Source organism: Sparus aurata, chromosome 20 (genome assembly GCF_900880675.1).
Source record: "Sparus aurata chromosome 20, fSpaAur1.1, whole genome shotgun sequence".
Lineage (NCBI taxonomy): Eukaryota > Metazoa > Chordata > Actinopteri > Spariformes > Sparidae > Sparus > Sparus aurata.
Window position 1 is genome coordinate 8,701,272 of NC_044206.1, and position 27,173 is coordinate 8,728,444.

Sequence of the window (27,173 nt, forward strand, 5' to 3'; positions counted from 1 at the left end):
GAGTGTGTGCATCTGTACATTACAGGAAGAAGCACTGCTGATGTGTGAGTCATTCAGTTCAACAATTGTTTAAATCCATTATTGTCATGTTTTAAGGATGAAATGTGATATCAATCAGGGTGAAAATTATATGATATATGTGATATATGACGTTTATGATACATCACATATATCATAAATGTTGAGTATGAGAAAAAAATCATTTGGAGAAAACAGTCTTTAAAGATATGTAGGGAAAAGTCCCATAGCTTACATTTTTATACCGAATATGATGAATGTAGTAGAACTTTTTATTATGAAACGTGCCTTGGGGATCACTTACATTAAAGGATAAGTTCACCCAAAATGTTAAATACAGTCAGGATCTGATTGTCATGCTGATAGAAAAAGGCAGGTGAAGTTTTGTAGTCCACAAAATGTTTCTGGAACTTAACAGTTGATCAGTAGATTGGGGACTTGTTTTAAAATGTAAAGTAACAACAAAAAAAACCACAAGATGGCTTCATGAGGCTTGTTCAGTGTAATCCAAGTCCCTTGAAGATGATATTTACACCTGCAACTAGCAATCTAGCTCGTGCACCCACTCCTGACTTTGGTTTAGCAGCTACAGTGAACATTTTGCCTTTAAAAAAGACACTAACATATTCTAAAGACAGTTTGTAATCTTGCAGCTCTTGACGACTTGGATTACACCATTTTATGCAACTTTCTTGCGGTTTTATATTTCTACGTTTTAAAACAAAGTACCCATCTTCTCCTTCTTCGGTTGTTCAGGAGAAACGCTGCAACTCTGTGTCACTGTGAAGCTCCAGATGTGTTTTGTGGACCACAAAACCTCACCTGACTTTTTTAATCTGTAGATGACAACGTCATTTTTTTATTTCGAGTTAACTTTTTCCTTTAAGAGAATGATTTGTCTGTTGCAAGTCTTCTAGTATTTCATGTTTGACTTTGCAAATGAGGATATCTTATTAATAGTTTTTGTCATTTGTGTAGATAGAAATGTGAACTCTTGGATGCCCATCCTTCACTATAAATATATCGGGAATTTTTTGTTTGCACTGGTGCCCCCTTTTCATCTTTTAGCTCCTGCCCCTCAAATATCCCCCATCAGCCACTGTGTATCTCTTTGTCAATAACTGACTGAATATCCACCTTCATGTGTCTGATAAAAGTTGGGTGTGGAAGCAAAATAGCCCCAAATCTCATAAACCGTCCTGTGGATGATAAAATAGAGTTTTCACCTTGCAGTGTCTTACCTCCAGCACCCTTAAAGACACATCCCACGCACACTGGGTCATTCCCTTTCTGATGTAAACCCTGAAGTTCGTCATTAGCATTTGAGTAATCACATGTAACACCTCCTCTAACATGTTCTCCCTGATAACAAAGTTGAAAGTGTGACCTTGACTTACCACAGTAAAAGAAAATTGCGGAATGAAACGCAGTTCTGCTTTAAGCAAATGCAATCATCGTGCGATCTCGCTGCTATCTTGTCGTCGACGGTGTTTGCCTGACAGCGTGGCTGCAGGCTGATACAAGAGAGATCAGAGACGGGGGCCCATTCAGCTGCGGGGCCCTAAAAACGTGAGTAATGGGCCCCCCTAAATGAGGGGATCATCATTCCTGTGTGATCGCCTTGAATTTGATTCACAATAGGAGCAGGGAGCGGGCCATTGATCAGCGCAACGATCTTGAGAATTTGATCCCTTTTGTTGGGGCTGATTGATGGGAGATCATCTCGGATTCATTATTCCAAGGAAGGAATAAACACGCCGAGCCGATTTTCGGTGTTAACTCTGAGTCACTGTGCAAACTAACGGAGGAGGAGGAGGAGGGGGGGACACACGATGGTGGTAAATGTGCGCATTAACAAGCAGCTTTTGAAAACGCGCTTCATTTGCGTCACGGCCCGGCTCTTCGTTTGCTCTCCTGCCGCTGGCCTCATGCTGATAACATACAGCCCGGCACAGAAACATCATAACTGGATTTGGCGGCCAGGTTAACTGTTATGAAACGACTCCGATCATGTAGTGTGGAGGGGGGGGGGGAAGCGTCATGCGTCACATCCAAGGTTTAACACGTCATGTTTAGTGTCAAGTTATTGAATCCAAACAGTCGTCAGTGTCACATATCTGCATTCTACCACGGATCTATCGGTTCAGTGGCGCAGGCAGCGTCCATATTCTGTATTGATAGTGTTCTTATGAGGTCAAGCGGGTGTTTTCACGCACTGTTTCAGAGGCTGGTAGTTTCTATGGCGACTCTCGTCATTTATCACCATTTTAAATGATCTTTAAACAGCCCTGCGTCAAAGAAAACCCTCCATTTCTCCACAAACACGTCTCTGCGCCCCTGATAAAACCTGACCTCCCTGACCTACTGTAAGCTGCACATACAAATTAAAGGAAATTAGTCATTTATTTACTTTCTTGTAGCTGACTCCCGGATCATTTTCGCCTTCCCTTTGTGTCTTTCCCCCCCACCACCATCATCAATCACGGCCCAATCATCTCCCAGTGTTAGCTGAATACAGGCACAGCCTGCCATCAAAGGCAGCGGGTCCTCCTTATCACCCGCCGCCCCACAGGTGTAGAGCTCAGTCCACTCTCACTGAAAATGACAGCAGGAGCTCTGCGCCTCTGGCTCGTCCTCCTCGCTCTCCGGCTGCGGTGCGTCAGCCCGCTGGCCATCCCGCAGGACAGAGGGAGGGCCGGGCGGCAGCAGGCGGCTCTGGAGGCGACCGAGACGGCGAACGAGAAGCTGGACGCGATTGTTCACCTGAAGGATTTACCTCGAGGTCCGGCGTTGGCTCCTCACAAGAAGGCGCCGCAGTTTATGTTGGATCTGTTTAACGCGGTGTCGGTGTCCGACGGGACCCCGAAAAGCCAGAAGGAGATTCTGGAAGGAAACATCGTGAGGAGCTTCGAGGATAAAGGTGAGTACAAGCACCGAATACGACTGTTTTGTAAAGATGTAGGAAAAAGTAGTTAGTTAGGGTAGGTCAACATTTGGCCATTCAGCAGCACTAAATGTAAAGGATCGGTGTGCGTTATTGTTATCCAAACGCGCAATTACGCACGATTACGCGCGGCTAGCGTTCCTGGTATACAGATAACTTTAAAGAATTTGTAACAGTTCTTCATCGTAGATCATGCTAACGTTCCACTAACGATGTGTTTGACTTTTTTTTGCGCCCGCAGGCCACGCTGGAGAGAGGTTCCACTTCTTCAATCTGTCGTCTTTCGGCAGAGACGAGAGAATGATCAAAGCGGAGTTCCGCTGGTTCAGGAAGAAACAGAAGTTTTACCTGGGGAAGTCATACCTGCCTCATTTCTATAAGGTAACATGTCATCTCCTCTCATGTAGATATTTGATTTCATAGATCAGAACGTGTGCAAAGTGTAAACATCACCAGAGATCAGAGAGTAACGTGACAGATAATTGTATCAGCAGTATTCTGGTGTGTGGTAGACACCTTCCCTCAGTGTCTGCAGGCATTCAGTAAATATAAGCCTTTAACTGAGGTTGGGAACAGTTTAGTGAACCGACATCTCTATGTTGTGACTGTCCAGGTGGATCTGTATGAGGTGCTGGACAGCAGAGTGAAGCCATGGAGAGGAAACCTCATCACCTCCAGGCTGGTGCCCCTGTACACACAGGGGTGGGAAGTCTTCAATGTCACTCAAACGGTAACACCCTCCTTTTTTTACTGTTATCACTAAAACTTGTGTATATCTGTATATCAATGTATTTGAGCTGTTGGTCACTGGAGTAAGAAATCACTTGTTCACACTAAATAGTCAATACGAGCAGTTGATGATGTGTTTAACGTGTTGAATCATATTCTGGACATCAGGTGTCAAAGTGGATCCGCAACAGCCAGGAGAATAACGGCATCCTGGTGGTGACCACGCTTCCCTCTGGTAACTGGATGGAGTCGCTGACGGACACGAGTGCCTACCTGGTCATATTCTCAGACGACGGGAGGACAGGAGCCTCAAACCAGTCGTACCTGGGTAAGGGGATGGTTGTGGCATGAGTGTGGAAGATAATGAGAAAGGGCATGAAATCGTTGTATATCTGTATTTAATTTGACTTTCAGCAGCACAGTCATTAGGTTATGGAAGCCCAAAATGTTCAATATCAAATACATTTTAAAAAATACTTCAAAATAATGTATATATTTTAGATCGTATGATTTTGTTTTATTATAGACATTGATTTAATCTCAAAATGCTCCTTAACATAAGTATGTTTTTATTTTATCGTATTTTTCCCGATAACACATTTCATTTCAAGTTTTATTCCACAATGTCACTTTTCAGTGTGGCATTTTTTCATATTGTAATGTCGCATTTCAGCTTACCTTATTCTCCCTGCTTCTCTAAAGCCAGCAGTCTGAACAACTGCTACCAAATTGCTGGTGAAGCAACAACGCTAACGTTATTCTGAAACAAATATCTAGAGACTGCAGCTTATGAACACATCTTAAAACTTACTCAAAGCCCTTTTGTTGTGCAGTTACAATCATACAATAGCATGTCATAATTGGTTTACTACTTCTTGTAAGCAGAATTAAGAAAACTTTTTTCATTGATGTTCAGTGCAATCTTAGTCAGGAATTGTAATATCTTCAGTAAACATACTTTATACTACTAGAACTGTGTTTTAACAACATTGCCTTTGATTATCTCTTTTTATACAATGGTCTGGTTGAATACCTTCCACTGTTGCCAGGGAAACAGAGTTGTTGCTCATCAAAAACACGCAGAAATATACATTAATGGTCTCAGTGTTTTTTTTCTGTGGTGGATGACCAGGGTGTCAGCGGGGTAATGGTCTTCAGGGTGTCCATAACAAGTACAGCTCTAGCCTCACCGTCACCCATTCGTTTGTGATAATGGACCTAATCGGGTATTATCACTTACACATACCAGCTCACAGGACTTACAGTTGTTGCCAAGTACAATAATAAACACTTTTATTTTCTTAGAACTACATTAAAGTACTAAAACGCATTTATTAACTTAATATCTTACTTATAAATGCTGAAAAGGGAGAGTTAAGGTGGAGTGTTACCAGTCTTATTTTACAGTTTAGGAAAAGAGGGGGAAACAATCCATCCAATCGAGCTGTAATGTTGGGATTAAATTAAATCCTGTAGGTTCTACTGAATGTATGTGATTTAGAGGAAAATCGGGAAGACATTTGTTACTGCACATATCCGTAAAATGCATTATCTTCCTATTACATTAACTACTATCATATCAGTAGAATCAACTTAAACCTTCAAAGTTTTGGTTACTGCTCAAAAATGTAAAACTTCTCATTTGACAGCAAATTCATCTGTCCTTGTTATGAATAATATGCATGCAAAAAAACAAAACAAAATGACATATATATGCTATACTGACCCAGTATGATCACCATCTTTCCACAGGACAAGCCCAACCGGCAGCAGCAGCGACTGAGCTCCATGAGCACCGCAGCCGGAGACGACGTGCGTCTCCGGGTCTCCTGCCCCACGGCCGCTCCCAGTCCTGCCAGCGCATCCCCCTCTTCGTCGACTTTGAGGAGATCGGCTGGTCTGGCTGGATCATCTCCCCCCGGGGATACAACGCCTACCACTGCAAAGGCTCCTGCCCGTTCCCCCTGGGGGGAAACCTCAGAGCGACCAACCACGCCACGGTGCGCTCCATCATGCATGCGCTCAAGCTCTCCAGCGACGAGGTGGGGGCGCCCTGCTGTGTCCCCGACAGACTCCAGTCCATCAGTTTGTTGTATTTCGATGATGAGGAGAACGTGGTTTTGAAGCAGTATGACGACATGGTGGCGCTGAGCTGCGGCTGTCACTGACCGGCTGTGCACCTCCTGCACTTTTTCACAATGAGACAATGAGGGATGGGAAGATGGCGGTTTGCTTGAATTGATTTAAACACTGTGTTTTCGTCCATATGTTAAATTATTGTAATATTTTGAGAAATAAAACAACTATTCCTCAACTATTAATCAGTGATCCTTGTCTAGTTCTCTTGTTCAGTCCTGCGATTCCAAAACTTCTCGTGAAAGGATGACCAAAAGATTTAGACGTGAATACCAGAATACCAAAAACAAAAAAAACAGGCCCATGGTTAAGTGTTTTGAAATATCAAATCTCAGATCCAGCTGTTGTATTTCGCCTCTGGGGCAACATCTTATGTTATGGGGCCTCCGGTGTGGCTAACAGATAAGTGGAAAACAGATATCCTTCTCTCTCTTGCCCCAGTCATGTTTACAGTCTGATTAACAACTTGAGTCACAAGAATTGAGTCTAAGTTGAGAGCGCAACTGTTTTTTAACTTGTATGCACACAAATGTAGATTGATTTTTCAAAAAAGGAAAATTCGTCATCAGGCGGATCTGAGATCAACAGGTTTCGAGATTCCGTTTCAGCCAGCCTATCCCACCTCTTTTGCTCTCCACGTGGTGCGTTTACCTGCAATGCAACCAAAGTCTGCTCAAATGTGATTGGTCAATAATACTGTGACTACAAATGGAAATCAGAAAGCTTCCGATACCAAATCTCATCTCATGCCTACAGGTCACAACATATCAAATAACCTACCGCCATCTCTCCTCTTTGACCAAGTACTTGAATTTGAGGATATCTGTTCGTTATATTTATACCTCTGCATAGAACTCACAAACAGGAATTCGTATTGCGTAACTCAGTTCCTCTTGATCAAATCTGAATGTGGTTTCTACAAGGCACAGGTTGCCCAGCTGTGATGCCAGAAGTCGGAAAAGACGGTGAAAGGTCTCATTTAAACAAGCATGAAATAAATCGAACTGTAAATGTGTTACATTTGTGAGAAACATATTTCATTAGATGAACAATCAAAACTAGAGCAGGACGAACAGCTGAATGGTGAATGAGAACCCTTGTGAACCTCTTTAAATCAAAACAGTTATTAAGAGCTTCATCTTGAGTGCAATTCGAATGTGTGTATGAATTTGTAGACTCAGAAATAAAAGCAACATACAGGCTGTTATTCACTTTTATTATCTGGTTTACCCCTTTCACTGCAGTAACTGACCAACAGGTGGCAGGAAAGAGCTTAAGTTGAAGAGGGCAAACCTACTTTATGCCTATAATGTAGGCATTATTCAGCATTATGTGGATCAGATTGTGATTATATTTTGAAAACCTGACCTGTAAACACAAAATCTTACAGAACCACATTAAACCAGTTTCAAATTAAAAAAAAAAAAACAGATTGTTTACTAATTGTTCACTCATAAGTTATTGGTTTTTTAAAATCAGGGATTTCATTGGCCAGCGGTAATTCATGTTTGTGAACATGTGGGCTTTCATTGTTCACTTGAAAACAGGAATGTCATTTGTATGTGTTTTATATGAAGAATGACACCGCAGCGATATAAATGACACTCGTACAATAAAAGTCTGTAACAACAGTTGTTTTTTTTATTGGAATGGATCACAGACACAATACAGCCCTGCTTTATTCTAGTTTAGAAAAAAATTCCAATGCAACAAACTTGCAAACCAATTCTCCGTCATGTCCTCTGCATATTTAAAAAAAAAAGAAAAAAACATTCATTGCAATAATGCCAATTCAAGCTTTTAGGCAGTATAAATGCAACTCGTGTCATATCAAACACGTTCAACAGGTGTAACTGCCATTTCAACTTCAGCATGCAAAAAGTTTTAAAGATTTAGTTGTGTGGACATGGTCAGTTCAAATCAATAACATACAAATCAGTCACACTTTTGGATTAGTTATATTTGTTTCGTGTATCTCTGATGAAAAGTTGAGTGACTGCAAACTGTCTGGTGAAAAAAGAAATCTCAAGGCAACAAACTTTGCAGGAAATAAAACAGAAGGCCACAATACCTGAAAAAGCAGTGGAGACCGCAACACCACTGTCAATGTATATAACAAACTCTCAGCATTTACAATAAATATTCCAGATGTACATTCAAACGTACCCTCTCTGTTCACACTTAAATACATTATGTACATGGATCATCCATGTCCCATTTATCTCACATCAATGCACATTATCTTACACAAATCAGTCAACCAAGCATACAATAACTATCATTCAGTCACAAATTCATTATCTCCTGTCTCAAGTCAAACTCATTCCTCTTTACAAAACCAATCAAGGCCTCAGTAGCTTCAAAAAGACAGCATAGCTTTAGTAATAAGCTAATACAAGGATCAGACACTGACGAAACCCACCCTGAAACACTTGTATTTTGCATTTTGTCCATTTTGTTGTTCTTGTGTATTGCTCATTCTGTAACAGGCCAAACGAATGCAATGAAAACCACAATTTGATGATACAAAACAGCCTAAGCAGAAGAGGGATTGTTCCTTTCAAACCTCAAGGCCTATCAGCTAGGACAGTCCAGCTCCTCTGTGCCTAGGAACTCCCCTAACATGTGCTCATGTTGACCATAGACATTCTCTAAATACGTTTGTCTCTCCTTACAATGCATTTGCCTTGACCTCTCGAGGTGTCTCTGCTCAAACTCCTCTGGTGTTATGTGAGGGGCTTGGAGGGTAGCTTTCTGAGCCATGGGAGACAGAGGCACAGGGACAAAGCTGTGGTAGACAACCATGGGTGGGGTCAAAACCTCCAAGGGGGATGCCTGAGGGACAGCACCCTCTGGTGGCTGGACTGGCAGCTGAACATAGCTTCCTGTTTCTGGATCAAAGAAAGTTTTTGTTTTGACCTGTACGGGCATGTCCACCATGAAGTAGTGTCCAGAGTCTGGATCCTGGAGAAGCTTACGTTGGGTCATGGGAAAGGACTGTGTAACAATGGTGTGCTCGATGCTGGACTGGCGAGAAAGTTGGTTGGTGTTGCTGGTGTGGCTGGTGTGGCTGGTGTGGCTTGACTGACGGGACAGGGTAGCAGGATGTGGAACTTCGGTGCTGTACGCATCAATGCTGTGACTCCTTCTCAGTGGGTTGTCTCTGCTCGCCTTGTCTCTGGTTCGGCCTCTCTGCTGAAGCTCGTCCTTGATGGATTTCTCAATGCGCTGAGCCCTCGGATCAAGCTTCCCGCTGACTGACATATCAGCACTGAGCCTCCGCTCCACTTTATCTCCCAGGTACCTGTCGATGCTTTGTGATCTGTTGAAAGGCCTGTCCGACGTGGGTCTATCGCTGGTGTGAGCTTTGTACACAGGTACGTTACTGATGATCCTATCACTACTGTAGTTTCTCTGCTCCGGCTTGTCTCGAGCGTGTCTGTTGCTGCTGCGGCCAGGCCTTTCTGTTTTACCGCTGGGTAGTGTTTCATTGTTCTGGGTATTACTTTCCACAGAATCATTGCTCTGTCTGCGAGTCTTGTGGCCCATGTCTGTTCTGTTGTGACGGGGGTTTTCAGTCTTGTGGTCTCTTCCTTCAATGAGTAGATGATCCCTCTGATCATCTTTGTCTTTGACACGGCTTTCACTATGGTGATGACCATCTTCAATCTTGTCTCTGTGCTTCTTGTCTCTGCTTTTGCTTCTGCCGCTGCTGCTGCTTTTGTTCTCAGATTTGTCACTCTTGTGTCTGTCCGCTCTGTGTTTGCTGCTGCCTTGAGACGACTTGTGGGGAGACTTCTGGGCCTCCTCCTTTTTCATCCTTCTGTTTGTCAGCTTGATGGCTTTGAGAACTGCCTTTTCAGATTTGGGTAAGACAGCCGGTGGTTTGGGCAGGCCTGTTTGGCTGTCATTACCACTGCAGGTGGACCCAGATCGTTCACTGGGAACCTTTGACACTGGATGCTCTGTCATCACTCCGACATTCATTCCCAACTCATCCGCTGTGTCAGTCGCGCTCGTTAAGCTCTCGACACCTTCAGATGATGGACTCACCCCAGAAAACCTGTCCTCCTCCTGTGGGACAGTGAGGAACCCTCCAAACTGTGGCTTCTTAGGGTTTTCACTTTGCAGATTTAAAGGAGATGGCAGAAGGGGGGGAGAACAGTTTGATGGAATCTCCTTAGGTTTGAGGATTTCATCTGGGATTGGTGTGCTACCTCTGGTCACAGGTTCATTAGCCAGTGGGAGCTCTGGTTTTTCCTTTACTAGATGTATCTCCTCCTCTTGTCTCTCTGAAACACTCACACTCCCTCTTGGTGACCAGGGTTGTATAGTCTTCTTCAACTTATTGCTGAAGGTGTTGTCTTTGACCTTAAATAAGGCAGGGATGCCCAAAGGTGGTGAGAGCGTGTTGGGGGGTGACATAGGTATCTCATTATTTTCATCATGAATTAAACCTTGATCAGTTGTGGTGTTTTCTCTTTCTTTGCTGTCCTTGCACTGTACTTCTGTCTCTTTTGGAGGAGATTTGATCAGTTGCCTTGCAGCCTCTGGCTCGCTCTCATGATCACTTAAAGAATAATATTCCACTTCTGTCCGGTCCGAATCTGGTTTTGTGTTTTGTGAAATGTTCCGTATCATCTCATCAATCTCCTCCACCTCTCCAATCAAGTTTTCCAGAGAGTGGTAAATATTTGACTCGGTCTCGGTGTTTCTGTGCAATGCACTTTCCACAGAGAAGTAGGATGATTTTGAGGACAAGCTGGCTTGGTCAGGTGGGCTCTGATTGATGCTAACACCATTCAACAACAGTAAGGGAGATATTATGCTCCTGGGCATTTCACTTGAAGCCTCTGCATCCACATTAATTTCCTCACTAGCACTATTGGTTTTGACAGTTTCCTCTGTAACTACATTGTTAGTAACATTGTCATCTGATCTGTTCAAATGGTCTGGTCTTAAAGGAGCCTTCCGTTTTACCTTGGGTGTTTCCTGTGCCCTGCTGTTGGTGTTTTTGAATGGGGTGTACTTAGTTGGGCTCATACCTGTTTGCAAGTTATTTGCCGTATTTTCATTTCCTCTAAACTTTGGTGATGAACACAATCTGTTTTCTGATTCTGGGCATTTTGAGGGTGAAATGTTATCATATATAACTGGATTGGCTACAGAGCTGAATTTGGAATTTTCCTTGTTTACCACATCCCTCTTCTCTTTATCAATACTGGTTTCACTTTGACCGGACACCGATTCTTTTGTGTCACTGTCTACTCCGTGATTTTCTGAGCCTGTACTCCTTATCTCTATTAAGTCTACCTCACCAGTTTCATGATTTCCATATTTCTTAAAGAAATCCTCTTCTACTACATCTTTTAGGCTATCTGTCTCCTGAGTGACACTGTCTCTTCTGTTCCCCCCCTTCTTGCTCCTAGGAGGAACAGGAGGTGCGTCTCTCTTTTTGTCTTCATTTCGGTTCACTAGATTTTCTCCACTGTCTTCAGACATCTGTCTCACTGTACGTCTCAAATCCACCTCCTCTGATTCATTGCTCGGATCTTCAGTTAGTTTATCATTAACATGTTTCGCTTTAATTCTTTGGTGTGTGTTCAGCTCATTGCCAATCTTGCCACCTGATACGTGAGTCTCACCAAGCCCAGGCTCAGTTTGCGACATTATCTGTCTCATGCGATTGTGGTCTCTCAGATCACTTAACCTCTCTTTTAAATCATTTTCTTTTTGTGTAAGAGGGCTGCCATTTAGTTTCTTATCAGCATCTGTCACAGAATCTTTAATCACTTTTTTACGTTGCTGCACCCTTTTTACATAACTTTCCTCACTCTCATCAAATATTGGACTTGCACCCGGCTCTGTCACTTTGTTCTGTCTCTTTTGCCTCTCCGAAATAATCTCTTCAAGAGCCATTTTGGCTTTGTCGTAATTGTCATTAAACAGGGCTTTGTTTACTATAACATTGGTGTCTATCTTTGCAAAAGTCTCCGGCTTGCTCTGCTCCTTCTCTTTATGTGCAAATACTTCTTTTTTAGCCAGTGTGTTCCCTTTCATAGACATCATACCCTTCTTGATATTCCTTAGCTCCCTTGAAATCAAATCATTCTTGGCCTTCGCCTCCTCATTTATCTTAAAAACACCTAATTTGTTCCTCGCGTTATCGAGAACACGATCTCCAAGTCTTGCTCTCTCCAGCCCCTTTAAAGCCTGCAAATCATTAATGATGTGCTCACTGTCCCTCATTTCTCTCGGTGATGGCACCTCCGCCTCCGTCTCTGTTCTTGTGTTAACTTTCAGATCGCCCTCCTCAAACACCTCCCCTTGTTCATCATCTGTCACTGAATATCTCTGGCATTTTATGTAATTGTTCTGTCTGGCTGAGAATATATGTTTATGTTTGCGTCTGCCCTGTTTCTTGACAGATTCATTTTCATTTGGTTGTAAATCTAGGCTCTCATTCGTCGAATCACCATTAGTGAGTCCGTCAACATTTTGTGTTTGCTGTTTGTCGAGATGGAGTTCAATATCGGATTTAGCAAAATTTCTCTTTGGAACCGGCGGGGGCTCTTTCTTGATATTACCTTTTTTGCTAACTGGTGTTGCACCAATTGTGTCATTTCTGTTTTGGGCTGAGACATGATTGTTTTCATGTACTGAACTCTCTCTCTTGGTGCTCAGCATTTCTTTTGAAAAGGCAGCCTTCTGGTCTGTTTCTTTCTCATCCTGTTGCTCTATGTCTAAAATGGGCTTATTGATGCTTTCTGACTGAGCTTTATTTTTGGCTGCATTAATTGCTTCCCTTGCCGCTCTTATCACATCGATTGTACTGATGGGCTGGCCACTAGTATCTTTTTCCTTAGAGCTAGCAGGCTGCGCTCCAAGATATTTTTCTTTTATGTCTTTTGCAGGTTGTTTTGCCTGGTTTGGTTCACTTGGTGCTCTTTTCCCTGCTGATACATTTGATGACAAGCCATCTTTCTCAAGCGCACGAGGTGAAATTATGGGTGAACGGTCTTTGTTGACATTCAAAGTACTTGGTGAAAGCCCTGTGTTTGCTGGCGGTGCTTTTGGAGAGAGTGCTTTGTTAAGCGTGAGTGGTGAAAGTTCGTTTGTCTCAGCTGGTTGGTCTGTGTGTAAAGGAGCACCGGTGCTCTGAGGGACTTGAAGATATTTCATATCACTGTCAACAGGGCTGGTTTTCTTGTACAGATTCAGTGAGGGGTAGTTTAGCTTTTTAGCCATGGGACCCTTATTCAGACTACCCTCCCTCTTGCTTTGCAGGAGATTTGATAACAAATAATCATCTGAAAGAGGTGTATCAGTTTCTGCCTTATCAAGATCAACTGTTGGAATGCTGTTAGATTCCAAAACGGGACTACAAACTGTCTGCCCATCTTTTAAAACTGCAGGAGTGCTTAAGCCAGACACACTGCCCTCAGAACCTTGTGGATGTTTCATATAATCTGATTGTGGAGATTGGCAGCCACTCCCCGGCACTTCCACAGTTTTAAATTTAGGTGGGCTGTAGCGGCTTTTCACCCTTTTCCTGTTATCTTTGAGGTTGAAGAGGATGCTAGAGGCGAGTGATTTGTAGTTGTCCCGCTTGACCGGAGGTTCAGGGGTCAGTTTGGCCTCAGAGTGTGGCCTTAGTGGAAGGTCAAGGGCAGAGGGTGAAAAGACACCTTGGAGAATTTCTGACGTTTCTGTCGGTTGTCTAGAGGGAATGAGGGGAGTCATCAGCTGGCAGATGCTGAACGGAGTCGATGCAACAGAGCTGACCTCTTCAACTGCTTTCACCTCCACAGATCTGACTTCCTTCTTGACCAAGAAAAGACTTTCATCTAATGTTTTTGAACTGTTTTGCTGAGGTGGTACACCATGCGGATTGACTGGGATCACACTTTTAGCCCTGGACCTGTTGCGCCTCCAGGGGGCAGCACTCCCATCCCCTCCTTCTGAGGAACACCTTGTCTCGGCCGGAGTGGCTGAGGGCTTTGGCAGGACCTTTGGCGGAGGACAGGGGGGGATAGGTTTAGGAGCAGTGGGAGGAGGGGGCTCAACTGCCACCCTCTGGCATGACTGCGCCTCCTCTGCATGCAGGGTCACTTTTCTGTGTGCTTCTGTCAGTTCCTTGTAAAAAGGCAAGTCGTACCATTTAGGGATATTATCTGTGGTAAGAACTGTGTCCTCTTGGCCAAATGGGAACCGGTTAATATCATTCCATGTTTGGAAAGGGCTAAACTCGCTGTGGAGGAAAAAGTTTTTGATGTTAAGTTTCTTTAGTTTGACAGTGGATTTCCCATTTTTCGTTTTTGAGGATTTCCCTGGGGGAAGGGCAGCATCTTTGCCTGTTGTGTTTGATGAGCGATCACCAGTGTGATGTCGATGATGGTTCTTGTAATGTCCATCTGAGAGATTGGTGTGATAATCCGAGGAGAACTCCGATAGTTCTCTTTGGATGCTGCGAAGTGCAGACTTATCCCAAGATTCCCCCTTAGAGTCTGTCATACCTCCATTTTTGATTAACATCCCCTCACAGCTTTCCTCCGTGGCACTTAATGCCTTGAGGAAAGACGACATGTGGGATAGACTCTTCTGTTGCTGCTCCTTCCATGGCTGAGCATATTTTTTGTCATTTTTGTTTTGCCCTTGCTGTTTGGATTCCTTTTGATGAGTCTTTTTAAGAGGCTCCCCGGCCAAAGGTTTGTGGCAACTGAAAGGCGAGTATCCATACAAGAACTCATCATTGTAAACTGCGTCATCTCCAACGCAGAGACTCCGAAAGGCTCTATCGGTGAGTGTGCTGACCTCGCGATCAGTCTCGTCCATTAACAAGTCAGTAAAGCCGTTGGGGAAACGATGGTGAAGCATGCTCCCCATCCGATGGCTCATGTGTCGCTTTTCCACACAGCTCATGATGTCAGCAGCAGCCTTTCTGTCTCGTGCATCACCTGTTTCGCCTCCCTTTACAGTTGCTGCAACTCTGAAGATCCTTTGGTTTTCTTTCAGGTCAGCCAGAGATTTGGAGGTGGTCGGATCTTGGAACTTCCTGGTCGAAAAAGACAATGAAATCAGTGTCGGTGGTATACGATTTGGCTTTAACGCCATCTACTTACTCACACATTGTAAGCGGTTTTAATTCTGCGTGTTATGCAATTCAAAATCTCAGAAAAGGTTGTTTTATTAAGATTGCTATAAAAGGTTGTGAACTCTGTAGTTTGGCTGATGACCTTTATGTACAAGACATGTGTCGGCTTCAGCCATGCTGTCACTATGCAGGCAGCAGACAAACACTAAATACCATGCGCTTGGCTATTTTGAGCACTGTATAGTGCCTTAAGCTGTGAGCCCTAAGCATACTGTAGCTGGCTATGAGAACAGGTCTTAGTCCATTGAAGAAAATGTGATCATTTCCATTGTTTGTGTATGTGCATTTCAAAGGAAAGACCCCATTGTTCCCCTTCAAAATGCAACATCTTTATTGCTTTTAATGAATTTATTTGGCTCACATATGGATAATTCCTCTGTACAGCACTACAAGAATATTTGTGCCACCGGGTTTACACCACAAAGCCCAGGAAATGCATGTAAATCATCACATCAGTCACGGAGCGCCTAAGCAGCAGCTGCTCTACTGTAGCTTACTTTAGCTATCTGGGTGAGGTCTTAGAATAGCTCATTAACCCATTTATATGCTCTGACCTGGGAGCATGGCCACTCGCAGATAACTCTTCAAGTATCTGTAAGACCATAACTCTCCTTATAAGCAGATGAGGTTCATTGAGACAAATATAATCACTCAAAGATTTGATGATGTGCTTGCTTGTATTTGTATATAAAAACTCTAGAGTTTGAAAGCAATCTCAGTTGTCACAAGCCAATCATGGCTATGGATGATCTGAATAAAGGGAGGAGAGTTTACAACCACGCCAAACAAATCATTATTCTAATCGTCATTACTGTTATCAAAACCTAACAACCCGTGTAAAATTGCTAGAAAACCAAGCGACTTTACTGTATCTTCAGTCTGACTTACAGAATGTTTTGGCTCTCCAGGAGACTTTGGTTGCCAACAGTCTTCCAGCTTTCATGACCGGAGATCAGTTAGCAACTGCGGTACTTTCCCCACATCTGCTTGTGTATTTATACCCAAAGAATGAAATAGCCCAGTTGTCTATACTGTATGAAGGCACAACTATTGGAATAGAAATGTCCTCATAGATGTGTATTAGTGTTACTTCTATGACAGTATGTATGTGTAATATTATTTTGGCAATAAAATACAAACATGCCGAGGAGCCCCTGGGCTCTCAGTCTTTGTTAGAGCAACACTTAGTCCAAATCTTTCCATCTTATATTCTGCTGGCCCTCACACTAATCACACTGCTCCCTCACCTTTGTTACGGGTCTTTCATGTTGAGTGTAAAGCATCCAATAGAGACAGCAGTATATCAAACACAAATCCTCAATGCAGAGTCCAGGAATCCAGTGCAGAACCACCTGCTGAGAATAAATCCCGGTTAGCGCTCGTCACTCATGGTAAACAAACTATTTCTCTCGAAGTTGGGGAAACAAAGAAAACTCACCAAAGTGAGTCAAGCCCTCAGGTCCATGTTCAAATGCGCTGGTGTGGCCACGCTCCTGTATAGCGAGCGAGCTCTGAAGATACCAAAATAGATGCACGGTGTCGGTGTGGCCAAACTGAGCAGCAACACAGAACGCAGCTAGCTAGCTCCTATTGGAATAACCAGTGGGTGTCAAGTGGCAGGGCAAGGCAGGCCAGCAGGATGAAATGGACACTGTCATTGGTTATTTTTGTACTTAAGCAGTGAGGGCCGATAGGCTCCCACAGGGACCCTCTCTTTACTGTCAGGCACCTTTGAAAAGATGTCAGGGCCTTTGTGTCAATTAAAAAGAGGCATTTGTCGTTGAGTCGTTGTGGGGATGATACAGAGGGGTGGGGTGAACTCATCTGGTTGATGGCTAACTTAGCTTGTGACTCATTTTGCCTTGTCACCCAGGGAAACAAGCTTTCTCATATAGCCCATTGCATCACACAACTCCAAATCAGTAAAGAGACTGGTGGCTGGGCAGATACATCTGCTGACTGATCTGTGACTGTGGCTGGGCCGGGCTAATTCTTGTTGTTCAAGCTTTGTTTACAAGCCTGTGTAGTGGACTGGGTAGTCTAGTTTTAGGACCCATGCAGCTGTTGTTGCTGTGAGATTAAGCTGAAATGGAGGGGACATGTTGTGCACTTGTTACCCTTTGTGAGTCAAAGGAAGTCAGTGGATGAGGTCATATGCAAATGTTGACCCTGTGCATTCCCTAAATGGAGAAAGTGGAGTTTTTAAGACATCCTGTGTGGCTCCACACGATGTGAGAGAGCAACGTGCATAACCCATTGCCTGTCTATTTATTTTTGTCAATATTTTTTTTGTCAATCTTTGATGTTCTTGAGCTTTAATGTTACATTTGTGCTAGCACTTTTTTGTGCTAACACAATTCCCATCGTCTGTTGCAACTGTTTAAATAAAGTGTAGGCCTGAAAAGGAGTTTTGAAAGCACGAACCCACAATTTGTGTTGAGCCTGTCTTGGTCCCAACAACAATTCCATGACTCCATGGTCCCACCATCCACAGGACTCCATCAAGGTGCCATATTTAAGCCAGTCTATTTCTGTCATGTTGTATTTCTGAAGGTAACAGCCAGCCTCTCTGCTGACTGCACCTTCCACACTTGAGCTAACCACTCAAATGCTAGCCTGCACATGCTATTGAAAGTAGAAAAACGTCAAATTGCCTGAATGACTCAGTTCAAATTGGTCTCAGTTGATGCACTGGACAAAAACATTTTTACAAAACGTATTTCATTTGTTTTTCATATTGCTAGCACTTAATTATCGCTATAATGTTGCATGTCTATTTTTGACAGGGAAAAGTCCCTGCTTTGTTTTGGGGAGATAGGCTTACTAGCCAAGCAGTCTGGGAATATCATGTTGTGAGCGGAGGCAGTCCATGAGAGCGTTTCCCCTTTACCGTCTGCATTCATGTCTTGCCCAGAATAAGGCCTCACATGGGCCTAACCCCTTCTTTCCGTTTCACACTCACCTCCTCCTTGAGTCTATTTCTCACCTGTCTCTGTTTGCCTCCAACCCTCCGACAGATAATCAGAATGCAGTGCAGGGGATAAGCAGACGAGGAAAGTGGGGCAACAGACCCCCTAGAATGAGGCCCCAGCTCCCCAGGTGTCACCATTCAGTCTTTGTTTATGCCATTATGACTGACACCCACATGTGTTCTTGTTGGTTTTGAAACCACAGTGGGCAGGAAATCAGCCTGGCTCATGCCCCTTCATACCCAAGAGAACTGGGGCAGACAGGCTGAGAGGCTAACCGGCCTTCAGGGCTGACAGGCTAGTAAACATAGGTATGGTAACTGTAGGACAGCTGAGGCAGATCATATAAAGCATCCTGACAAGTGGGGAAGTACAGTCACACATAAAGGCTGCGTGTTGTGGTGGAAATATAACTTTTCACGTAGATCTTCTGTTTTTATGACTTTTTCACAAGGCAAAAACAGCTCACATTTGTTCATGTGTGCATGCTGAAATGAAAAAGCACAGGTGTTGTCTTTTTAAAGATGATGCAGGTGTTTTCCTGGGTTTTTGTTTTCAGCGGTTAGGCACAGGTATTAAATGTGTTTTGATCTGAGTGGAAAAAAACAACTAAGGACAGCCAAGACTGCAGCCTACAGTTCACACAGCCAGACTTTGTGTGCGCTGTGTGAGCAGAGCGATGACAGGGCTGCAATAACTGATACCCTCGAGCGGTTTGATACGGCAGGCGGACGGCTGACCATTAGCACGCTGCAAATGCAGTTATATCATCGTTGTGTGGAGAAATCAAGATGTTAAACATGGACCAAAACCCGACTGCCAAACCGACCATCAACCCCATGGTATGCCAGGTATCTCACCAAGCCCAAACCCACTGGGTTGGATCCAGTCGAGCTTAAGCAGAGACCTTGACCTGTGATATTTTCCTGGCAGTAATAAATCTGAGGAAAACATGTCTGTCTGGCTGCCGTGGAAACATCTGGACCACAAATCTTTCCATTTGAACAGTATCAGTCATTCTCATCAGACAATCTATGTCAACACGTATCAGTGCCGAACACTTGCTGCTGCTCGTAAGTCAGGAGGTGCAAGCGGAAAATACATGAACCAATCGTTACAAATCAAACGGCGTGAGTTCTGAGGTTTGCTGAGATTTGAGAAAGGTTGTATGAATGTGATGATTGAAAAATATATGCATAAAAAATGTAGGATTCTATATGGAGATATACATAGTTCTGAATAGATGAACCGAATTATAGATGAAGAGATAAATCAATGAATGGATATTGAGACATAAATAAATATGCAAATGGTTACAAATATTAAAATACACTAATGTTTCATTTAATTTGTGATTTATTTAGTCTTTTATTTATGGTGACAATTGAGCATTAAGTTGGATATTTATAAAAACATTTTTAAATGTAATTTTTAATTTTCAGATCATTTTAGCATGTTTATTAGGAATTAAGTTATATAATTATTATTTTAATTAAGCTTTTTGTTTACCAAATATGCATTTATTCATTGTACAATTATTCATGTATTGATATGTTCATTTTTATATTTAATTTTGACCCTAAAAACCTTCCATAGCAAGAGATGAAGTCAAAAAGAGATGTATAACCCAAAAAACCTACTGCAACAGTTTGTGAACCGATTTGTTTTATCGACATTTAAGTAAGTTCATGACCATGAAACACTCTTTTGCCAGGAAAGAGCAACATGAGGAGGACATGGGGCAAATCACTGCTGTGTTCATCTGGAAAACATCATGGGCCAATAATTTGATTTTCATTTTTAATGGCGCTAAAACTGAAGCCGATTCCCCAAAGACATGCGAGAGGGGCCTACATTATAATAGCATAGAGGAAATAGAGAAAATGTCAGATGAAAACGTAATCTTTGAATCTGCAATGCCTTGAAACCCACAGGCTCAGGAAATTGCTCATCAGTATACATGAGTAAAGACTCGCTGCGCTCACTGTCAGTAAACTGTTTGGAAACGAAAGAGATGAGAGCGCATCAGATGTGTGGGTGTTTGCCAGCTGTTCTCAGGGCTCTTCTCATCACTGGTGAGTACAATGGACATCTGTATGTTGCAGTAAGTAAACCGTGTGTAGATGTGACTTAATGGGTGGGTTGTTTTACCGTATAAGTGTTCAAAAGTGACTGATCCTTTTGATAATGATGGTGGTAAAGACGATTAGACGTCAGCAAGCTCACTTTAACAGTTTGTAATAAAGTAAACCGCCCTATCAAGCCGACGTGTAGTGACAACCAGTTCCAGTTAAAACCCAGATGAGACGTTTTCAATTCTGTCTTTTCAAAAAATAGAACTGTATCATTTTTGTGAAACCAGCAGTAGGCTAAAAATAAAATTTAAAAAACAAGTTAAAGAACAAACTTAAGTCAAAACACGCTTGGTTATGTACTTTCACTTGAACTTAAGGTAACCTCAGTGGCTAAAACAAGCTAGCTGGTGAGATGACCAAAGCTAGCCTTCGCTAAAGCCAAATTAAACTGAACGGACACCTCGTTATTCAGTCGGTCATAGTGAAATTAAGCACTAAGCATTTGCTAAAGCTGATGATAATGATCGAAAAATCTAAACTCCTGCTAAAGCTAACTAGCTTAGCGGAGCGGGGCTACAGCAATATTCTCATGGCCTATAATACAATAAGTAACACCAATGTTTTGAATAACGTCCCATTTGACAAAAGCACATTTGTACAGTCTTTATCTTTATGAAAACACATACCTGTTATCACCAACTTACGTATGAAACTTAATCAATGTAACTAATGTGATTAGTTGAATCCAAATCACATCCTCAACCTAACTAACCTGCAACAGTTTAACCACATGTGTACTATTGTTACCATGATGATGAAGGTCACCTGACTTCGCCCTTTTCCAGCAGCTCTAAATACACCAAGATGTACAGGGAAAGGAAAGAACGAGAGTGAGTGTGAATCCTCTGAACAATGAGTATTCAGAGCAGTGGTCTAACAGGATGTCGGCCAAATGGGCTTTTCGGTCCATCAGGATGTTAATGGACTCTTGTGGCTTCAGAATAATAGGTGATGACCAATAAAGAGCTGCGACCCCAGCTTTCGACTGAACTTGGCTTGGTGTGCTTCAGCTCCCCTTGAATTGCACATTCAACACAAACGAATAGTAAAAACACAACAAAGGAAAGATATATTTAAATCCAGTGACCTTTGAATAATACATTTATTGAAACGTAGTTACATGCAAAAGCTGAAAGAAAACATTCCTCACTGCATTTCCTCCTTTGACTGCATTAACCCCTAAAAAGCCATCCGTAAAGTGCTATTTTGCATTCTCTGGGAGGCAAAATAATCAGTCAGCAGAACAACATATTTCTGTAGTCGCACAGTTTGCTGGCTAACCTAAAAAGACTTCAACAAATCAATGCATTAGTTTCATTTAAATGTCACTGCATGTTCAGGTTTTGCACCAAACCACAACAATGTTAATGTGATATTTTAGCCCTATATGACCAATTGTATCAGGCAGTGGAAGAAGTTTTTTTGGCTTTTTCAAAATGGCCGCTGTCATTAAATCATTCTCACACTTTTGGCAGGAAAATCTTTGCTAATTTTCAAGAAGTTACAGTAGGAATAACATTTATATTGTTGCTAATTTTTTCAAAAATATGTTCTGTATTGAATCAATGCATAATTACTTAATGATTCATTCTTTAGTTAAACTGTGTTAAAAATGTGTGTATCAAATTTGATACTGCAGGTATTTATCCCTGAATGGTCATGTCACATTTTTGTAATATAATCTACATCAATCGCACCGCAATACAACCACACACCATTTTGCAAGCACTGCACCAGCAATCACCTCTCACATGCCTACTATGAAGGTGTAAGGTGCATCTTTGCCTGAACAAGGACCGAAACTGTTTTTGTGCTGACCACAAAGTAAAAAAAAGGCTGTAAAAAGTTTTATGTATTAAAAAACAATGAGAGAAACTGCCTAAGATGTTCTATATTTTCAAAATGTTATTTGCACAATTTGATTTGTATTTAAAATCAACATTGTTGTGAGCAAAAAGTTACCAAAAATGCCCTATGTATCAAATGTGATACAAAAAATATCTAATCAACAAAAGGATATAGAAACTGATTTCGTTAAAAGGTTTTATAAACATCTCAGTTCCAAAAAATTTGAATTTTCTGACAATGTTTTGATCGGTCAGGCTTTACAGGGTTAGGCGAAAAGTTGCAATGTCGTCTTTCTGCCAGATTGTTCAGTGTTTCTTGAACTTGGCTGTGAGTTAAAGCCGCAGTGAGCTGGCAGACTCTGCCGGCTGGACATGACACATTATGTAAGAGGTCGCTCTCTGGGCACTGGAAACTTTATCGCTCAAAACACTCGGGACGCATCAAGCTGAAATTACCATAGACTGGTACATAACACATGGACTGACCCATGACCAGTCACAGGTTCAATCCCTGCAATGGCACAGCCTTCAACCTCCTACCTGTGACCCTTCAGGTACCCAACCTGTTAATGCACTGAAATTAATTGAAATCTAACAGTATGTTGAGTGATGAAGGGGCGCTGAAAAGGTCACAAAGGTTATTTGTGGTGCTGAAGCTGCATTTACTTCAGCTCTCACTAAGGGTCTCTCATACTGTACAGTGAACAGGTCCACAGAGCTGCCAGAGGAATGTGACCGGTGGTTTTAAAATGTAAGATAGCCGCTTGGTGAGCGTGTGTGCTCTGTTTCAGTAACACCCTCACTCTCAATCACAGCTCAGCACCCAAGGTGCCACTCCGCTGTCTTTTGACCTTCCTACAGGAGCAGCTGAGCACTGCCTGGCTCAAGGGGTGTCCGGACAGTAATGCGCAACACTGAATATTTCCTCCCTGTGTATCGCCTTTCATGTCCTCAACTTAATTTTCAGGATTTCAGGAAAAACAGTCAAGTGGCATTCAGTGACCTTCAATCTGAATACATAATTGCCACATTTCCTTAACATAAAGTATTTATATTTTCAACTGACAGTGTTGCTAGTTTCAGTTTGAAAGTTCACCTCGATTTTTTTCACTTTAAAACAAGTCCTTTACACTGAATTAAAGGTTCAGTATGCAGTTTTGGGGAAGACATTTCAATCAGAAGAGAAAGATCTTCATTCATATTCATGCATGCGTGTGTGTGTCTGTTTAAGCATCTCCAGTGGTGAAACCCTGAGGCCTGGAATAATGACGACAGCTAGACATTTGACTTTCCTACATCCAAAATTACCAATACTCATACTGCAAGGAGCATGAGAGCACTTCACCTTGCCTTGACTGTTGAGTAATTATTTTTGCACTGTGCAGTGCGCTGACAAAGATCTCGGCCTTATCTGATACACAGCAGCGCTGTGGCGTTACCTCCTTCCTGTGTGTGTGAATGGCCTGTTTCTGTGACCTGAAAATAATTCAGTGAAAACAATGTGTTTCAGAGAGTCTGCTGACGAGTGTGAGAGGCGACGGGGCAGGCTCTGGCGAAACAATAGGTGGGTCAAAAGATTACACTGAAGATAGTAAACTTCTGACGGTAAATTTCAGGTAAACGTGATAGCTTCTGTGGAATCCCCTGTAAACACAGTCATTCAACAACAATGTTTACATAATGCCACATCAGATAACTAGATGCCATTTAGAGTGGTTATTTTTTTTCTTTTGCACAAAGCTACGCAACTTGAAATTTTTGGTAAATAATAACTTTTCCAAGCATTATTTCATGTAGACACTTTTTTGTTTTTAATTTTCCAGGAGACTGTGAATGAACATTGAGATGCAATAAAAGGCTGGTATTTGTATTATTTTGTACATAAGTCAAAAAAGACTAATATCGGTTTTGGTATCAGAACAATTCTCACTAACACTTTAAAGTCCACATGTAATGGCTAATCAAGTGCTATTCGAGTGCTGTGAAAACAGGCAGCAGCCAATAGTGCGGAGTGTACGTTATGCCCCACCCCACACCACAATCCCCAACCACAGAGTTGCTGATGCTGACTCTCATTGGACAGTCATTACATTACATTGAGCAGCAGCAGATAGTTAGCACTGACTTTATCAAACGAGCTACCAGCATATGTTTACCAGGAAACCCCCGTAAATCACCTCCATGCCGTAACTGTCTCCGTCGTCATTCCGGGAGGTGGGTCATGTAGTATAACTTGTTTTATTGGCCATCTGTGTATATGACATGAAAGATTAGACCTTCCCCGTCTCTCTCAGTTTCCTATACAAGCCTTTTAAAAATCAAGTCCGCTGGCTTAAACTATCAAACGACTTCCAGCACAACACAGATGGTTCACAGAGTCCCTTTAATGTGACATTCTTATGTAGTTTTTATGTTTAATTATGGATGAGGGAGTACAATGTTATCTTTATCTGTTCGACCTACAAACTCATCCGTACGGCTGTTGGCTCACACTGACCAGCAGTAACCCCCCTCGTGATTCTTCAATGTTCAGGATTCAAATTGCAAACACCGGTGATGCAATTCAATTAGCGGGAAGGAGCATGATACCATGACTGAGACTTTGATCTTCCTCGGAGTAAACACGTTGTGAAATCAAACATCCACCCTAACCCTCCTTTCATACGAGTGCCGTTCAGCGCGTCTGGAGTTGTGAACATGAGCCGGCGTGTCCCAGACTTCACGTTCTGTTCTGTCACGGCTGTTACGTTGCATCTTGTTGTTAAACGATGTCCGCCGGTTGTTTTTTCCCCCCCAGATATTAAATATGCTTTGATCGGAGGCGGGCTCGGCCTGCTCATTGTGGCCGGGTTCATTATTTTGAAGGTCTGCATGATCAGGAAGCAGGCGCAGGAAAATGGCACAGGTGAGGTGATGATCGCACTTTCTTAGTTTATTGTAATCACGTAAAAGTTAGAAAAATTCAAAAGCTAACATGACACGGCTATGTATGAAATATAAACATCATGGTTTGCTTAATGTGACAAACTGCTCTTCCCCACAGATGGCGTAATGAGGAGACCTTCAGAGGTAAGATGCCGACCCCATAAGACTTGTCTATAATTACAATACTGACACAATAATCATAACACAAAACTAATTTATGTCTTTGTTTTTTGTATATTTTCATCTTGGAAGACACGAAGATGACAACAGCGTTTACTATACCCATAGTCTTTACTATACCCATAACCTTTATTTACTCTCAACCACAGCGTCACATATTTGCTATGAGCCGTCTCAGCCAATCAGAACAACCCATTGCTCTGGTGTCCCGTGACATGCGGTGTTAAAGGTCAGCCAGGGTGGTTTTCAGGATGATGTGAACCCCGCACGAGTTGGCTTCTGGGTGGCAGGTCAACTGGGAGGACCCGCTGTCCCGTCACCGACGGCAACATAGATCCTCACTCCATACCTCACATTATTGTTCCTCAATAACATGTATCTTTATCCTGTTTTTCTAAATAAATGTCTGTGGAGGATTTGTAATAAGGCCTTTTTATTCGGCTGCGGAGAGCTGTTTCATTTGAAACGTCAAAGAACAAAGGGTTCCAGAGCTTGACTATGTGGGTGTGATTGTGTTTGGTTTCACTCCTCTTTAGGAAAATCCAACTGTTCCACTGACACACATTCTGCCTTTAAAACCACTCAGCAGAAAGAGTCCTGAATAATACACACTTCATACGTCGTCCACAAGAGGGCGATGTTTACCTCTGAGTAAGGAAACAAGCATGGGGTCCAGTTTCACATCTGAGCACCAGAGGAGCCTTGTTAAACCATTCTTTGTACTTTCATTACTAGTATCTGCGTCAGAACACGAGCAATAATTACTGATGGGACATTTGATCACATCTGGAAAACGACAGTGTTATTTCCTTCATGCAACAATCACAAGTCCCACATGTCGGACATCAAAAAAAAAAAAACTTCAACTGTACCCTAATTTGGATCACAGGTTCCGTTTGAATTCAAATAAGTGGCTTGTTTCCTCTATTAGTGTGGCAACGCAGATGTCTGACGGTGTTACTTCCCCACCATGCATTGAATTCATTCATGCATACAGTTCAGAGGGAAGTGAAGTTTACCGTCAACCCAGAGAAAGCAATCGAACGATGATAAAATCAGCTTTTGGCTCGTTTGTAAATCCCTCAAAAACATAGACAATACATAGGAAAGTGCAAAAGTAAAGAATCGTCACTTTGAAACACTTCATTTGTCTTTCGGGTTTGTTTGCCCAACAAAAAATCACATTGACTATACAGCAGTCAACCAAGGACAATTCTGGACACATTTTTTTTCATAATTTTAGCATGCATATGTGTTTTGAGCTGGATTGCTAACATGCTAACTTTGCTTGCTGACTAAAATGCGCTTCACATACCCCAATCGACTTATCTTGAAGATGTTTTTTGGGTGACAGACTGGATTCACGCTATTTATAAACATTTGGGAGCTTTCAATCCTTTCATACAAACTTAAGTTTAATATAAATATGAATGTGTTTCTTTATTGACACTTTCTCTATGTCAAAATGTCTGCTGGTACAAGAACAGTTGGTGTATTGAATTTTGTTTATCTGCATATTAAAGTTCCTCCCTGTGTTGCACTTACTGTACTGCGAGGGCGCTCAGTGCTCAGGATACAGCTACAGTGTTCTGGCACCACTTCCACCATATGATCTATATCATCCTAATCAGGAGTCTGAGTCTGCTGCCAAGTTTGTGAGACTGCCTCCCCCCGGCCCAGAGATGGATTAAGAAGAAGCATAAAAAAAAAAACCCTTCCCTAATATCCTGGTAACCCAATATTCAAACACAGAATAATAACTAACAGATGCAGTCATTGTTCAAGTCTCACTGTTTATTGCTGAACTGTTGAAAAATCTGTTCCGAGACGCTGCACTGAAAAACCCTGTTATGACGTCTACTTCACCTGCTCATTCATCACTGTAGTGTTCCACACAACTTACATGACAGAGCTGCTGTCGACAAAGTCATGCTGCTATGAACCATAATTTGATGTTAACGATGGCTCAATGGACAAACGTTCACTGGGAAAGGAGTCACTGGTAGTGAGGAACTCACAGTGAATTATCACCTCACGTTGCATTTTCTCTCAGCAGACATTTTAGTGTCTTTCAGCGCTTTGCTGTTTTGTTTCGGTCTCAACAGGGTGACACGTCTTCATACTCAAACAGCCGAG

At 42.4% G+C, this 27,173-nt stretch overlaps 3 protein-coding genes across 5 annotated transcripts; 2 read left to right on the forward strand and 1 right to left on the reverse strand.

Annotated features, from left to right (window-relative positions):
- The first annotated feature begins 2,152 nt into the window (after positions 1-2,152).
- LOC115571639 (bone morphogenetic protein 2) lies at positions 2,153-6,012 on the forward strand. The gene is made up of 5 exons (XM_030401132.1): positions 2,153-2,938; positions 3,204-3,343; positions 3,576-3,692; positions 3,860-4,019; positions 5,444-6,012. Exons 1-5 carry the CDS (start codon positions 2,620-2,622, stop codon positions 5,857-5,859), a joined length of 1,152 nt encoding a protein of 383 aa, XP_030256992.1. The 5' UTR covers positions 2,153-2,619; the 3' UTR covers positions 5,860-6,012.
- Positions 6,013-7,445: 1,433 nt separating this feature from the next.
- LOC115571637 (uncharacterized) lies at positions 7,446-16,536 on the reverse strand. 3 transcript variants are annotated; one of them, XM_030401127.1, is made up of 3 exons: positions 16,420-16,536; positions 16,229-16,336; positions 7,446-14,882 (listed from the first exon to the last, which is right to left on the reverse strand). In XM_030401127.1, the coding sequence occupies exon 3, from the start codon at positions 14,747-14,749 to the stop codon at positions 8,405-8,407; it is 6,345 nt and encodes a 2,114-aa protein (XP_030256987.1). In that variant the 5' UTR covers positions 14,750-14,882; positions 16,229-16,336; positions 16,420-16,536; the 3' UTR covers positions 7,446-8,404. The 3 variants fall into 3 exon arrangements, with proteins under 3 accessions (XP_030256987.1, XP_030256988.1, XP_030256989.1); XM_030401128.1 differs by having other exon boundaries at positions 16,229-16,333; positions 16,420-16,534; XM_030401129.1 differs by lacking the exon at positions 16,229-16,336 and having other exon boundaries at positions 16,420-16,470.
- Positions 16,537-19,468: 2,932 nt separating this feature from the next.
- On the forward strand, positions 19,469-25,460 carry LOC115571640 (transmembrane protein 273-like). The gene is made up of 5 exons (XM_030401133.1): positions 19,469-20,025; positions 23,443-23,496; positions 24,730-24,837; positions 24,976-25,001; positions 25,187-25,460. The coding sequence occupies exons 1-5, from the start codon at positions 19,911-19,913 to the stop codon at positions 25,262-25,264; spliced, it is 381 nt and encodes a 126-aa protein (XP_030256993.1). The 5' UTR covers positions 19,469-19,910; the 3' UTR covers positions 25,265-25,460.
- The last annotated feature ends 1,713 nt before the right edge of the window (positions 25,461-27,173 follow it).